Genomic DNA, 11888 nt, shown 5'->3' with positions numbered 1-11888 from the left:
CCATGGTGTCCATCCCCCTGGTGAACTCATGTATCCTCCACGACAGAACTCAGGGTGTAGGCATCCCTGCTCCCATTTCACAGATGGAGAAATCGAGGCCCAGCAAAGATGCCTACAAAGCTACAACCTGAGGCTCTTGGTAACTCAGGAGACCTCAGGGTGGTGAAGGAAACTGTTGGGGGCAGAAAGCTGTGAGTAGCGCTGATGCAGGATCAGCGTCACAACTGACCTTGGCAGAAGCAGGATGAACCTGCAGGAATGTGAGACGCCCTGACTGTTGGGTTGCGGGGTCTTAGCCGCAGCTCACTGGCTGCCAGGCCTCTGTGGGGGCCTCCTGAGGCCTCGGCTTTCTCATCTTCAGCCTGGAGCGTGTGGGCTGTGTAGGCTCACCTTCGTGCCCCGCTGCGCTTGGCCTGCAGAGGCGGCCACCCCGTGGGGCCCTGGGGTCTGCTTGTGACCCGCGTTAAGAGCCACCCTGGACATTGATTTCTATTTCAATTGTGGAACACAACACCCAGTGGCATCCAGTGGAGGGCATCGGTGAACTGTGCTCCTCAGAGAGGTTGAGTCCAGTCCTGTTCTGTCACCAGCTTTTCTGTTAATAATCGCAGCGGCTTAGAGGACAGATGTGGGTGTAGGTGTGTGCCAGGCATTGTTGTAAGTCCCTCACACTCCCTGACTCCTCACGACCCTGGGAGGTGACTGTCAGAAGTGGCCCCGTTTCACTCAGGAGGAGACTGAGGCACAGGGAGGCTGCGTCACGTGGTCAGTGGTTGCTGTGGAGACCACGAGACCCTGGCCAGTGTCACGTGACCCTCCCCCCGCAGTGTCAGCACACTCTTCCCGGAGCCAGCCCTGCATCCCTTGGCCCGAGGGTTTTCTCTGGCCTTAAGAGACCTTATGGTCCAGCCACATGGCATGTGGCCAGTAGCAGCAGCAGAAGCAGCCCTGGCCAACAGGTGTGTAAACGGCCCACCTCCTTCACCCCTGGGGGAGCCGCTCCGGGCGCGCATCTGCCGTTGGACCCCGGAGCCCCCAGCAGGATCGAGCTGCAGCCACGCGAACGTGTCCCTACCCGCCCGTCCTCTTTCTGACGTCCCTGCTGGTGCGTCCACGGGATGCCTGCCCTGAGCCTTGCCTCGAAAAGTCAGCCTCTGGGGGACGCTCACGACACGGGCAGGTCACCGACGCCAAGGCTGTGCTCTTGGGTCACCCTCTCCTCCCTGAGGTCCCCTCCGTGCCACGCCCTGCCTGCCCTCTGAGAGCCACAGCCCACAGTGGGCAGGCCGCCGGGAAGCAGGGCCGCGTGGTTAGAGCTCCGATGTGTGAGGATGTGCGAGGATGCCTGACGGTCCCCGGGGGACAGGGAGGCGGTGGGAGGGCGGTGGAGGAGGAATAAGTCAGAGGTGGAGAACGAGTCGGGAGCCTCTTACCGGAGGGGGCCCAACGCTCTTCTCTGAGTGCCCTGGGCCCTCTTTAACTTGACCTTGTCAATCACCTTTCTGTCTCTAGGGTCCCCCGGGCTCCAGAGGCCCCCCTGGGAAAGATGGGGAGCGTGGTGAGAAGGTAAGACGCAGTGTGGTCTCCACCCTCCGCGGCGGTTCTCAGCTTTTAAGAGGCAGGAAAGGAGCCCGCTCTGCTCAGACCCACTTCAGGACCCAGCAGGCCGAGGGCTCCTCTGCAGTCGGCTCCTCTAATCCTCGCCACAGACACAGGGTCAGATGGGGCCCTGCCCGACAGAGGTGTAGACTGAAGTTCTGTGTCCTGCGTCCCGTAGCTGCTGAGCCGGAGAGCTGGTCTGTCTGCCTCCCAAGCCCCCCTTTCTCTCAATTCAGTGCTCCAGCATAGCCACCCCATACTAGCCCATGCGCAATTAAACCTTCCCAGGCTATGAGAAAAGCTTTATCCATTAGGAAGAAGAGGGACATGGTGTCCTCCCCCAAAACAGCAATACCGCGAGGGCAGAGGGGCAGGCTCCCCGGCACGTCCTGACCTCGCATTCTAGCATGTGTCTCCCATGTTTACTCCGACTTCTGGCATCTTGTGAGTGGAGACGGGGATTCTGAACACCCACAGGACTGCACCCCTTCTCAGTGCAGACCGTCTGCCGTGAGCATCAGCAGTGTCAGGGCTGAGGAGCCCGGGTCTCAGGCTCGCACTGAGCCCACACGGACCGCGGGGCCGCACGGGTGGTGAGGAGGAGCTGAGGCCCTGACGTGCGGCAGAGAGCAGGCGGTGAGGGGAGAGGGGCTTGCTGTCCTGAGCCCCCAGCGGAGGCTTCTCATCCAGAGACAGAAATCCCAGTGCCCCTCCTCACCCCACCCCAACTCCTGATGCGTCCTCCGCAGCCAACTCCTACCCAGCTCTCCTGTCTCTGAACTTATCAATGCAAATTCCTTCAGGTCCACTTCACCTGGGACCTTTGGAAGGTGTGACCATTTTATCTTTTCTATTTTGGCAAAACATTGTAATAGGAGTAAATACAAACTTTTACGTTTTGATGGGAAGGCTGTTTGTAAATGCATCCCTTGGAGAAGGGGTGATTTGTTATGAAGAAAAATAATTGACCAGCCTGTGGAAAATCTCCTTAAGTGAGGGAGAAAAAAAAAAAAAAGAAAAGAAACCTGGGCCATCTGTTTTGCTTTGATTATTACCATGTGTAAAGGATGGGCCTCTATTCTGGGACACACGGGCACTGACAAATTAGAAGGGGCTTAGAAGAGGGTTGGTTAGAAGGGAATGTTGAGGACTAGTTGAGCAAACGTGAGAACGTCTGGGGCTTCCCAGGTAGGAGACTCGATTTTGATCCCTGGTTCAGGAGGATGCCCCGGAGGAGAGAATGGCAACCCACTCGCGTATTCTTGCCTGGAGAATCCCATGGACAGAGGAGCCTGGCGGGCTACAGTCCATGGGGTCACTAAGAGTCATGACTTAAAAAGACACAACTTAGGGCTTCCCTTGTGGCTCAGCTGGTAAAGAATCCGCCTGCAATGTGGGAGACCTGGGTTCGATCCCTGGCTTGGAAAGATCCCCTGGAGGAGGGCACAGCTACCCACTCCAGGATTCTGGCCTGGAGAATTCCATGGACTATAGTGTACATGGTGTAGCAGAGTCGGACAGGACTGAGCGACTTTCTCTTTCATTAGTGAACTGAACTGAACTGAAACAGTAATAGCAGTTGGCTCATTCAGCCGCTAGAGGGAGCCAGACACCTCTGCTCTGATGAGCGGAAGAATGCATTTGCAAGGGGACTACCCCTCCGGTGCTGTACAAAGTGGTAAAAATCCCTCACAGCAGGATCTGCTCTTCTCTCTGACTGTCCAGTGGGTGGCCTGAGACTTGCAGAAGCTGATTCTGCCCTGTGCCTGGAGAGAGGTCCTCTCCATCCTTTGCTTTGCCCTCCGTGGGACACGGTACCTCCCCTCACTTCCGCATCTGGAATGCCTGGTGCAGGTGGCAGCTTAGGCCCAAGAAAGCCCTGCCTGGAGAGGGCCTTCCTGTGGCCACGGGGTCCCCGCAGCAGTCCACGCTGGGGCTGCACGGGCACTGGCGTGTGGTCAGAAACGGGAGCAAACCCCAAGCCCAGCTCCCTCCCTCATCAGATCCTGGCTCCCTCTCTCTCTCCCCACTTTGGATCCCCACGTGGTGCTCACATCACTGAAGGCCTGTTGTGTGAAGAGGAATTGGATTTTGTCTGCATAGCCCCGAGTTTGAAGTCAAACCTCTGGAAGATTTCAGAGAGGACTGTCTCGGCTGAATATAAAGACAGCATCTAATGGAGCTGCCCAGTAAGGAGATGAGCTGCCTGGGGAGGTGGTGAGCTCTGTGCTCTCAAAGGAGTCCAAGCAGAAATGGGAGGGCTGCCTGGAAGAGGCACACCTGATGGCTTCCTGCTGTGGGCAGAAGGTTGGACCAGAGAACTACAGTGTCCTCCCATGCCCACATTCCACGCTGTATAGTTTGCTAAGGCCGCTGTAACGAGAGCATCACAGACTGGGTGCCTTAAACAACAGAAGCGCGCTGTGTCACCATTCTCACCGCGTTGGGAAGCCCTAAATCAAGGTATCAGACGGGCTGGTTCCTCCTGGGGGCTGTGAGGGAAGGATGTCTTCCAGGCCCCTCTCCCTGGATTATTGACAGCTGTCTTTTCTCCGTGTCTTCACGTGGACTTCCCTCTACACAGGCCTGTGTCCAGATTTCCCTTTCTCGTGAGGACAGCAGTTCTTTCTGGGTTAGGCTCCATGCTTCTCCAGTATCAGCACCTCTCAACTAATTACACCATATTTCTACATTGAAGTGCTGGAGTTGAGGGCTTTGGCATATGAATTTGGGGGTCACATTACACAGCTTGTCCTCTGTGCCTTCAGAAGGGGTGGGCTTTCTGAAGCAGGGCATCACCAGGAAGTCCACCCACCCCTTTCAGGAGGTGGTGGCGGTTTAGTCACTAAGTCGTGTCTGACTCTTTTGCAACCCCATGTGCCTTGCCAGGCTCCTCTGCCCATGGAATTTTCCAAGCAAGGTTACTGGAGTGGGTTGCCATTTCCTACTCTAGGGGATCTTCTTGACCCAGGGATTGAACCCTCTGCCCCTGCATTGGCAGGTGGTTTTATGACCACCGAGCCGCCAGGGAAGCCCTCCCTTTAGATTGGTTGTCCGTTGAAAACCTTACTTTCTGCATCTCTTTGATCCCGGACACTGTCACTTGTCTTTCCAGGGAGCAGCAGGAGAAGAAGGGAGCCCAGGGCCAGCCGGCCCCAGGGGCGATCCTGGTTCCCCCGGGCCCCCCGGACCCCCTGGAAGAGGGAAAGATGGAGACCCGGTAAGCGTCGGGGGCTTCGGTGACTGTAACGACCACGCTGGAATTAGAAAAGGAAAAAAGGCTCCGCTGTCAAACTTTGCAAGAAAGCCGCTGGGCTGGGAGAGGGGTCTTGTATGGGGGCAGCAGCTGGCTCCCGCCCGCATCAGGCCAGCACGGCACAGGGTCCCGTGTGGACTGCTAGCTGTGGGTCAGACTCCGAGGACGCAGACATGGGTTAGAGCCTGTGCTGTTGAGATGCTCACGAGACAGCCGAGCAGTCCGATGACCGTAGCTCGGCCATCCTGGAGAAGGGTTTCCCTGATCTGTAAGCCAGGGAAGCCTCACACAGGAAGTGGCATCTATGCAAAAAGTGAAAGTTGGAAGAAATTATTTTTTAGATGGACTAGCACAGAGTGGGTGTTGCAGACAGATGAGCTGTGTGTGTAAGTTCATGAGGGTGTTACGTGCACGGGGACTTAAACACATTTTAGTGTGTCCTGGACAGAAAGTGGTAAGTAAGAAAGAGACCAGAATTTGGATCAGAAGAGCCCCTACAGCAAAACCTGAAACCTGGCCTTGACCTTATTTGAGGGAATCTGAAAAATAAGGATCTTGCAGGGAGGGATAAGTTAGGAGGTTGGGATTAACATATACATACTACTATAATATAGGTAGTCAACTAGCACCTCCAAGCCCAGCAAACTCTGCTCCATACTCTGTAATAACCTATTTGGGAAAATCTGGAAAAGAGTGGGTGTATGTATGTGTAATCCTTCTGCCAGCACCAGAGGCACAAAAGGCAGCTCGATCCCTGGGTCGGGAAGATTCCCTGGAAAGGAAACGGCACCCCACTCCAGTACACTTGCCTGGAAAATGCCATGGACAGAGGAGCCTCGTGGGCTACAGTCCATGGGGTCACAAAGAGTGGGACACGACTGAGCACACAGCACACATGTGTATATGTAACTGAGTCGCTTTGTTGTACATCTCAAAATCAGCACAACACCTCAAGTATACTCCAATACAAAATAAAAGTTAATAAAATGAAATTTCACTACCTAAAAACAGGAAAAAAAAAAAAGGATCTTAAGAAAGGAAACTAAGAGAGATCTGAGGGGTTTGCTCGAGGTCATGCAGAACTGGTAGGTGATAGGGTCAGAATTCACACCCAAGGCTCCTGTGTCTCAAAACCAGCTGCTTTTGCTTTATGCACAGCAGGTCGTGGAGAGAGCCCGGTCCTGTGTGTCCCCAGAGCACAGGGTAGATGGGTAGGTGGTCACTCGTGGTTCCATGATCGTCTTTGTCCCATTTGTTTTCCCAGGGACTTCGTGGCCCACCTGGATTGCCAGGACCTCTGGGAACCAAGGTGAGTATTTATCTACCAAACTGTAGATACCGTGGGTTGCACTTAGAAAGTGAACATGCCAGAGTTAATTGTGAGCACCTCTGGGCACCCCTGTTTACTTCCACGTTCATCACTTGTCACCTAACAAAAGCCTCTGCAGCTCTGAACCATGAGGTGGATGGGTGCCACACAGTTGTTCCTTAATAAATACTTGTGGTTAAATTAGTCGCAAAAGACGCTTGCAGCCAGCGAAGGAGTAGATGTAGTCTTGTACTGGGGTTTTCCCTGGTGGCTAAGTGGTGAAGAACCCACCTGTCAATGCGGGAGACCCAAGATTGATCCCTGGGTTGGGAAAAGCCCCTGGACAAAATGGCAACCCACTCCAGTATTCTTGCCTGGGAAATCTCGTGGACAGAGGAGCCTGGTGGGTTACAGTCCATGGGGTCACAAAAGAGTTGGACATGACTTAATGACTAAACAATGACAAGTCTTGTTGGTTTAACTGGGGACACAAAGGGTCCTTGGATTTCAGATGATTAACGTAATATAACTTTATTCTGCATTCACGTGAAGTATAATGGGAGTTTTGGTGAGTGGAGAGTCCTGACCACACGGCCGTTCAGGGGCCCACGTTCCTGGTCCCGTGCACTCCCTCCTGTAAGACTTCAGTGTCTCCTATCGAGTCCTCCGTACGCCGGAGTAAATGATGGAAAAGATGGTAGAGGACCTTGTGGGAAGATTTTGTGGGCCAGGCCCAGAGGTGGTCACTCATTTCCACCAACCTCCTGACCCTGCAGGGGAGGGGGTTGGTTGTCATCTAGCCAGGCCTCCGAGAGGAAAGGCAGACACTTCAGTCAATAGCAGGTGTCTCTTCTTCAATTTACTTGTAACCATGACTCAGAAAAGACGACTTTGCCCATGAGGGAGTATTCATAAGAGAACTTTCCTGGGTGATGAGGACAGTTTTCCTGAAGTTATCCTTACACTGAATCAATGAGTTCATTGAGTCATTCATGCATCCATTAACGACATGCTTATTATCTCATTCATTGCGGATCTGCTGAGCCTCTGGTGCGTGTCAGATCTGGAGGTGGGCTGGGGGATGTCAGGGATGAGTGGCACGTTTCCCCAGCCCTCTATTGGCTCAGGAGCTGGGGGAGAAGCAGATGAACAGATGCTGGGATAGAGGGAGGCTTAGGCACAAGTGTTCAGAGGGGGCTCCCGGCCCAGCCTGGTTTGACTCTGGAAGGCTTCTTGGCAGAGATGATGTTTGTCCCGATTCTAAAATGTGTGTAGCAGCTGAAGGGGAAGACAAGGAAGGAGTTCTCTGCAGGGTCCTACCATGGGAGAAGACCAGAGGTGCACGAGATAGAATGTGTTCAGAGCAGAGCATGTGTTGTACAGGCCCCCACAGCCAGTGAACGACTACTTGACCAGCTCAGATGCATAAACTTAAGAACGTGGGTGACATAGTCAGTGAAGGACATTAGAATGTTTATTTTTTGCTTTAGTTTAACAAATATATTCAAAATCACATGAAGCATTAGTGTAGAGTTACCATATTTTTATCCACTTGCATGTATTTATACAAAATTTATACAAACAGATTTTTAAAGTTTCTTTTTATGTGCCTTTGGTGTCACTGGCTATCTTTCCTGGACCCACTTTCTGAGTCAGCCAGCACTTTCCTAAACCACATCCCTACCACCCAGCCCAGTTACTGAAGATAGAACACTTTGGGAATCCATTTATGCTGCTCTTACGGGAAGTTTTATCTGAAGGCCCAGATACTCATTCTTTTATTTCTCTCCTTTTATTTTTTGGCTGTGTTTTTGGGATCTTAGCCACAAAACCACAGAGTATATTGTTTTTATAGTATGTAAAAGACTTGGTTTACAGTAATAACCAGGATATGGAATTTGAGAACTCAAGAGTAATTGCTGGGGGCTTCCCTTGTGGCTCAGTTGCTAAAGAATCTGCCTGCAATGCGGGAGACATGGGTCCAAGCCCTGGGTTGGGAAGGTCCCCTGGAGAAGGGAAAGGCTACCCACTCCAGTATTCTGGCCTGGAAAATTCCAAAGACTGTATAGTCTGCAAAGAGTCGGACCCGACTGAGTGACTTTCACTTTCTAGGTTAAACCTGCTGCCTGATTTTTTCCACCCTTCAGGCGGGTGACCTCTGCAGTCGTACTGAGGTTGTACTGATGAAGATCAAGTGCGTTCCCTAATGGTGATTTTGTTTTTCACGATGAAAGGAAAAAGAAATGAGGGAGTTCTTTTGAGTGATCTGAGCAAATATTTGACAACTCCCTAGTTTCTGAAGAAAAAAAAAAAAAAGAGGAAACAACTTTGCCTGAATTTGTAGGCCTGTAAAATAATTCCTTGTGCCCAGAGCAGTGGGCTTGTGTGAAGCAGGGCGGCAGGACCAGGGACTGGAGGACCCCTGATCCACAGCCAGCTCAGACGTGTGTCTGAGGTCCCTGCGTGATGCCGTGAGCCCGGCATCTGCCCGGCAGCACTTTGAGCTCTCAGTTCCCCCTAGAGGAGGGATTTCAGGATCTGGGAGAAATCAATTGCCTCTTAGAAGGCAGGGAGGCAAGGGCACTGGAAAGGGCACCAGAAACGAGAGATGCGGAAATGGGTAAAGACGTCCTTTCTCTGGGCTGCTTATTTATGAGGTTGATAAAAATCTACCTCCCAGGCAGAGTTTGGGGAAAAAATGATGTAATGCAAATAAAGTATTTGCCTGCCTAGCCTTATGTTTGCCGCATGTACGTGCCCAATAAATATTAGTGATCCTTATCATTAGATCACCCTGTGGAGTCTACTTTAGGGTTCAGCAAGAAGGTGAGGGGTCTAGAGAGACCTGACTCATCCCTGTCAGCCTGTTTTTGGAGAGAGAAGCCCCAGTGGAAGTGCTGGGAGGTGGCAGTGAGGCGTGGAGAAGAGAGGTGGGCGGAGACCTGGGGTGAGATGTGCAGAGGGCCTTGCCCTGGGGTACAGTTGACCAGCCAGTTTCAAATCCATGGGGCCCATGGTAAGCTGTGCTCTCTCCCTGTTTACATATGAGATGTGTAAACAGATGACCCTTTCAGCGTTAATACTGTATATGTTTGCAAGGTGGAATGTAGTTTAGAATAAAAGTTTCCCTAGTCAGCTGGCATTGGGAAGGTAAATTGGAATCAGAGAGATCTTTAGTTGTAGAATGAGGGGCTCGTGGGGGGACAAGGTGGGAGGAAGGGGAGAGACGCCCTTCCTCACAGCATTTAGCTGTGGGCCTTGCCTGGGTGCTGTCCCTGGTGCTGAAAACCCCTGGGGACTTAAGAGTGCGCTACAAGGATTTTCCTTGGTGCTTTCTCAACCCTTCATAGTGACTTACAGCCACAAAAAGACTCTTGAAGATGCCTTTTCTTCTCTTGGGTGGACTTGTTTCTAGCGAAATGAACAAGCTTTGCCTTCTGACAGAGCTGGGTTAGGATCCCAGCCCAGCTACCTGTAAGATAGATGCGTGCATGCCCTCGCTTTAGTCCTGACTGAGTCTTTGCGACCCTATGAGCTATAGCCCTGCAGGCTCCTCTGTCCATGGGATTCTCCAGGCATGAATACTGTAGTGGGTTGCCATGCCCTCTTCCAGGGTATCTTCCCATCCCAGGGAGCGAACTCACATCTCTTATGTCTCTTGCCTTGGCAGGTGGGTTCTTTACCACTGATGCCACATGGGAAGCCCAAGATCTATGACATAAGGGCAAGGGGCTTGTTGTTTCTGAGACTCTGTTCCTTTTCTGTATGAAGGAGTAAAACGTGGTTAACCCCCAGTGGGCTCCTGTGGATAAGTAATCTCACAGCACATAGTTTTTCAATAAATGACCTCCTCCTTCCATGACCTCACACATTTTCCTCCCTAAACACTGTTGAGCTGGCTCAGAGTGTCTTCCAAACAGATAACACAGTCACTATTCTAGATTAGAGCTCACATGCCCCCTTTCTTCTAATCAGGAACCTCCTTGCTTATTCTGACTGAGCTTTAAGGTCTTTGGCTCTTTTCTTGGAGCCATTTTCTCCGAGTTTCAGTCCATTAAGCTGTTGCTTCGGGGAAGTGTTGGTATCACAGAGGGCCATAAGCATACAAATGGAGCCAGGCCTGTGCTCCTGCAGCAGAGATCAGTTGTGACTCAGATTCTTGGCAGGGCTGCCAGAGGTCATTCATCATATTCCCTCCTGAGCAAAAAGTTGATTTTGGTCAACAGCAAAATTTAGTACCTGACAAAATGCGAGTGATGATAGATTCACTTATTCAGGCATTCAGGGATTGGCTGTTAAAGGGCTGTTCCAGGCCCAACAGTAGGCATTGTGGGTGCAGAACTGTGTAGATGCTGTGCCCAACATAGAGTCTGACTCCATTTAGGTACTTGACAAATATTTGTTGAACTAATGGATGAATGAATCAATGGAATATTTATTCTTTTAAGATACTTACATAAAAGTCAGAAGGTCAGAGACAATGGGAGGGTGGTGTCTTAAAGTTAACGAAGATACATTCAAATGTTTTTCGAAGGCTGAGAGGTGGGCAGGCAAAGGTGGGTTTATAGAAATGAAATGATTGGGCTGAGTTTTAATTGGTGGGTAAGTATTCAGAAATAATGGAAACCGTGAGAGACTTTTATTTTGGGGGGGCTCCAAAATCACCACAGATGGTGACTGCAGACATGAAATTAAATGATGCTTGCTCCTTGGAAGAAAAGCTACGACCAAGCTAGTCAGCATATTAAAAAGCAGAGACATTACTTTGCCAACAAAAGTCCATCTAATCAAGGCTATGGTTTTTCCAGTAGTCATGTATAGATGTGAGAGCTGAGCACCTAAGAATTGATGCTTTTGAACTGTGGTGTTGTAGAAGACTCTTGAGAGTTCCTTGGACTGCAAGGAGATCCAACCAGTCCATCCTAAAGGAAATCAGTCCTGAATATTCATCGGAAGGATTGATGTTGCAGCTGAAACTCACAAAGAGCCGAATCATTTGAAAAGACCCTGATGTTGGGAAAGATTGAAGGCAGGAGGAGAAGGGGACAATAGAGATGTTGGATGGCATCACCAACTCGATGGACATGAGTGAGTGAGCTCCGGGAGTTGGCGATGGACAGGGAAGCCTGGCGTGCTGCAGTCCATGGGGTCACAGAAAGTCAGACACGACTGAGCGACTGAACTGAAGTATTTGGAAGCTTAGAACCTGGATGAAAGAAGACCCGCATGTGAGGATCAGCTGGTTCGAGAAGCAGGAGTGTGAACAGCTACTTAGAAGAACACAAACTGCAACATGGGTGTGGTTTAGCTTGCAGCTGTTACGGTTTTGTGCTGTGCATAAAATACAGCCTTGGGAAGAAGAAAGGAGGCGAGCTAAAACAAAGTACAAGGGAGGTCCACTCCCTTGTTAACGTTCTTTTTTTTTTTATTCATTTTTGGCTGTGCTGGGTCTTCATTGCTGCACTCGAGTTCTCTCTAGTTCCAGTGAGTAGGGACCACCCTCTAGTGGTGGAGTGCAGGCTTCTCACTGCAGTGGCTTCTCTTACTGCAGAGCACAGGCTCTCAGGGCACGGGCTCAGTAGCTGTGGTGCACTGGCTCAGTTGCCCTGAGGCATGTGGGGTCTGCCGGAACCAGGGATGGAACCCGTGTCCCCTGCATTGGCGGGCAGATTCTTAACCACTGGACCACAAGGGAAGTCCCTATATTAACTATTTTAAAGGAGA

At 51.3% G+C, this 11888-nt stretch overlaps 1 protein-coding gene across 1 annotated transcript in view; it reads left to right on the top strand.

Moving 5' to 3' along the window:
- The window catches only part of COL22A1 (collagen, type XXII, alpha 1), a 226139-nt gene that overhangs the window by 140116 nt on the left and 74135 nt on the right, over positions 1-11888 (top strand). The window contains exons 37-41 of the mRNA XM_010834806.1: positions 828-959; positions 1033-1105; positions 1513-1566; positions 4715-4819; positions 6120-6164. Coding sequence (XP_010833108.1) covers positions 828-959; positions 1033-1105; positions 1513-1566; positions 4715-4819; positions 6120-6164 — 409 coding nt within the window. The remainder of the gene's footprint in view (positions 1-827; positions 960-1032; positions 1106-1512; positions 1567-4714; positions 4820-6119; positions 6165-11888) is intronic.

The sequence above is a fragment of the Bison bison genome, unplaced genomic scaffold (assembly GCF_000754665.1).
Source record: "Bison bison bison isolate TAMUID 2011002044 unplaced genomic scaffold, Bison_UMD1.0 scf7180017864036, whole genome shotgun sequence".
Classification (NCBI taxonomy): Eukaryota; Metazoa; Chordata; class Mammalia; order Artiodactyla; family Bovidae; genus Bison; species Bison bison.
The sequence above is the reverse complement of the archived record's forward strand: the minus strand, read 5'-3'. Positions and strand labels throughout refer to the sequence as shown.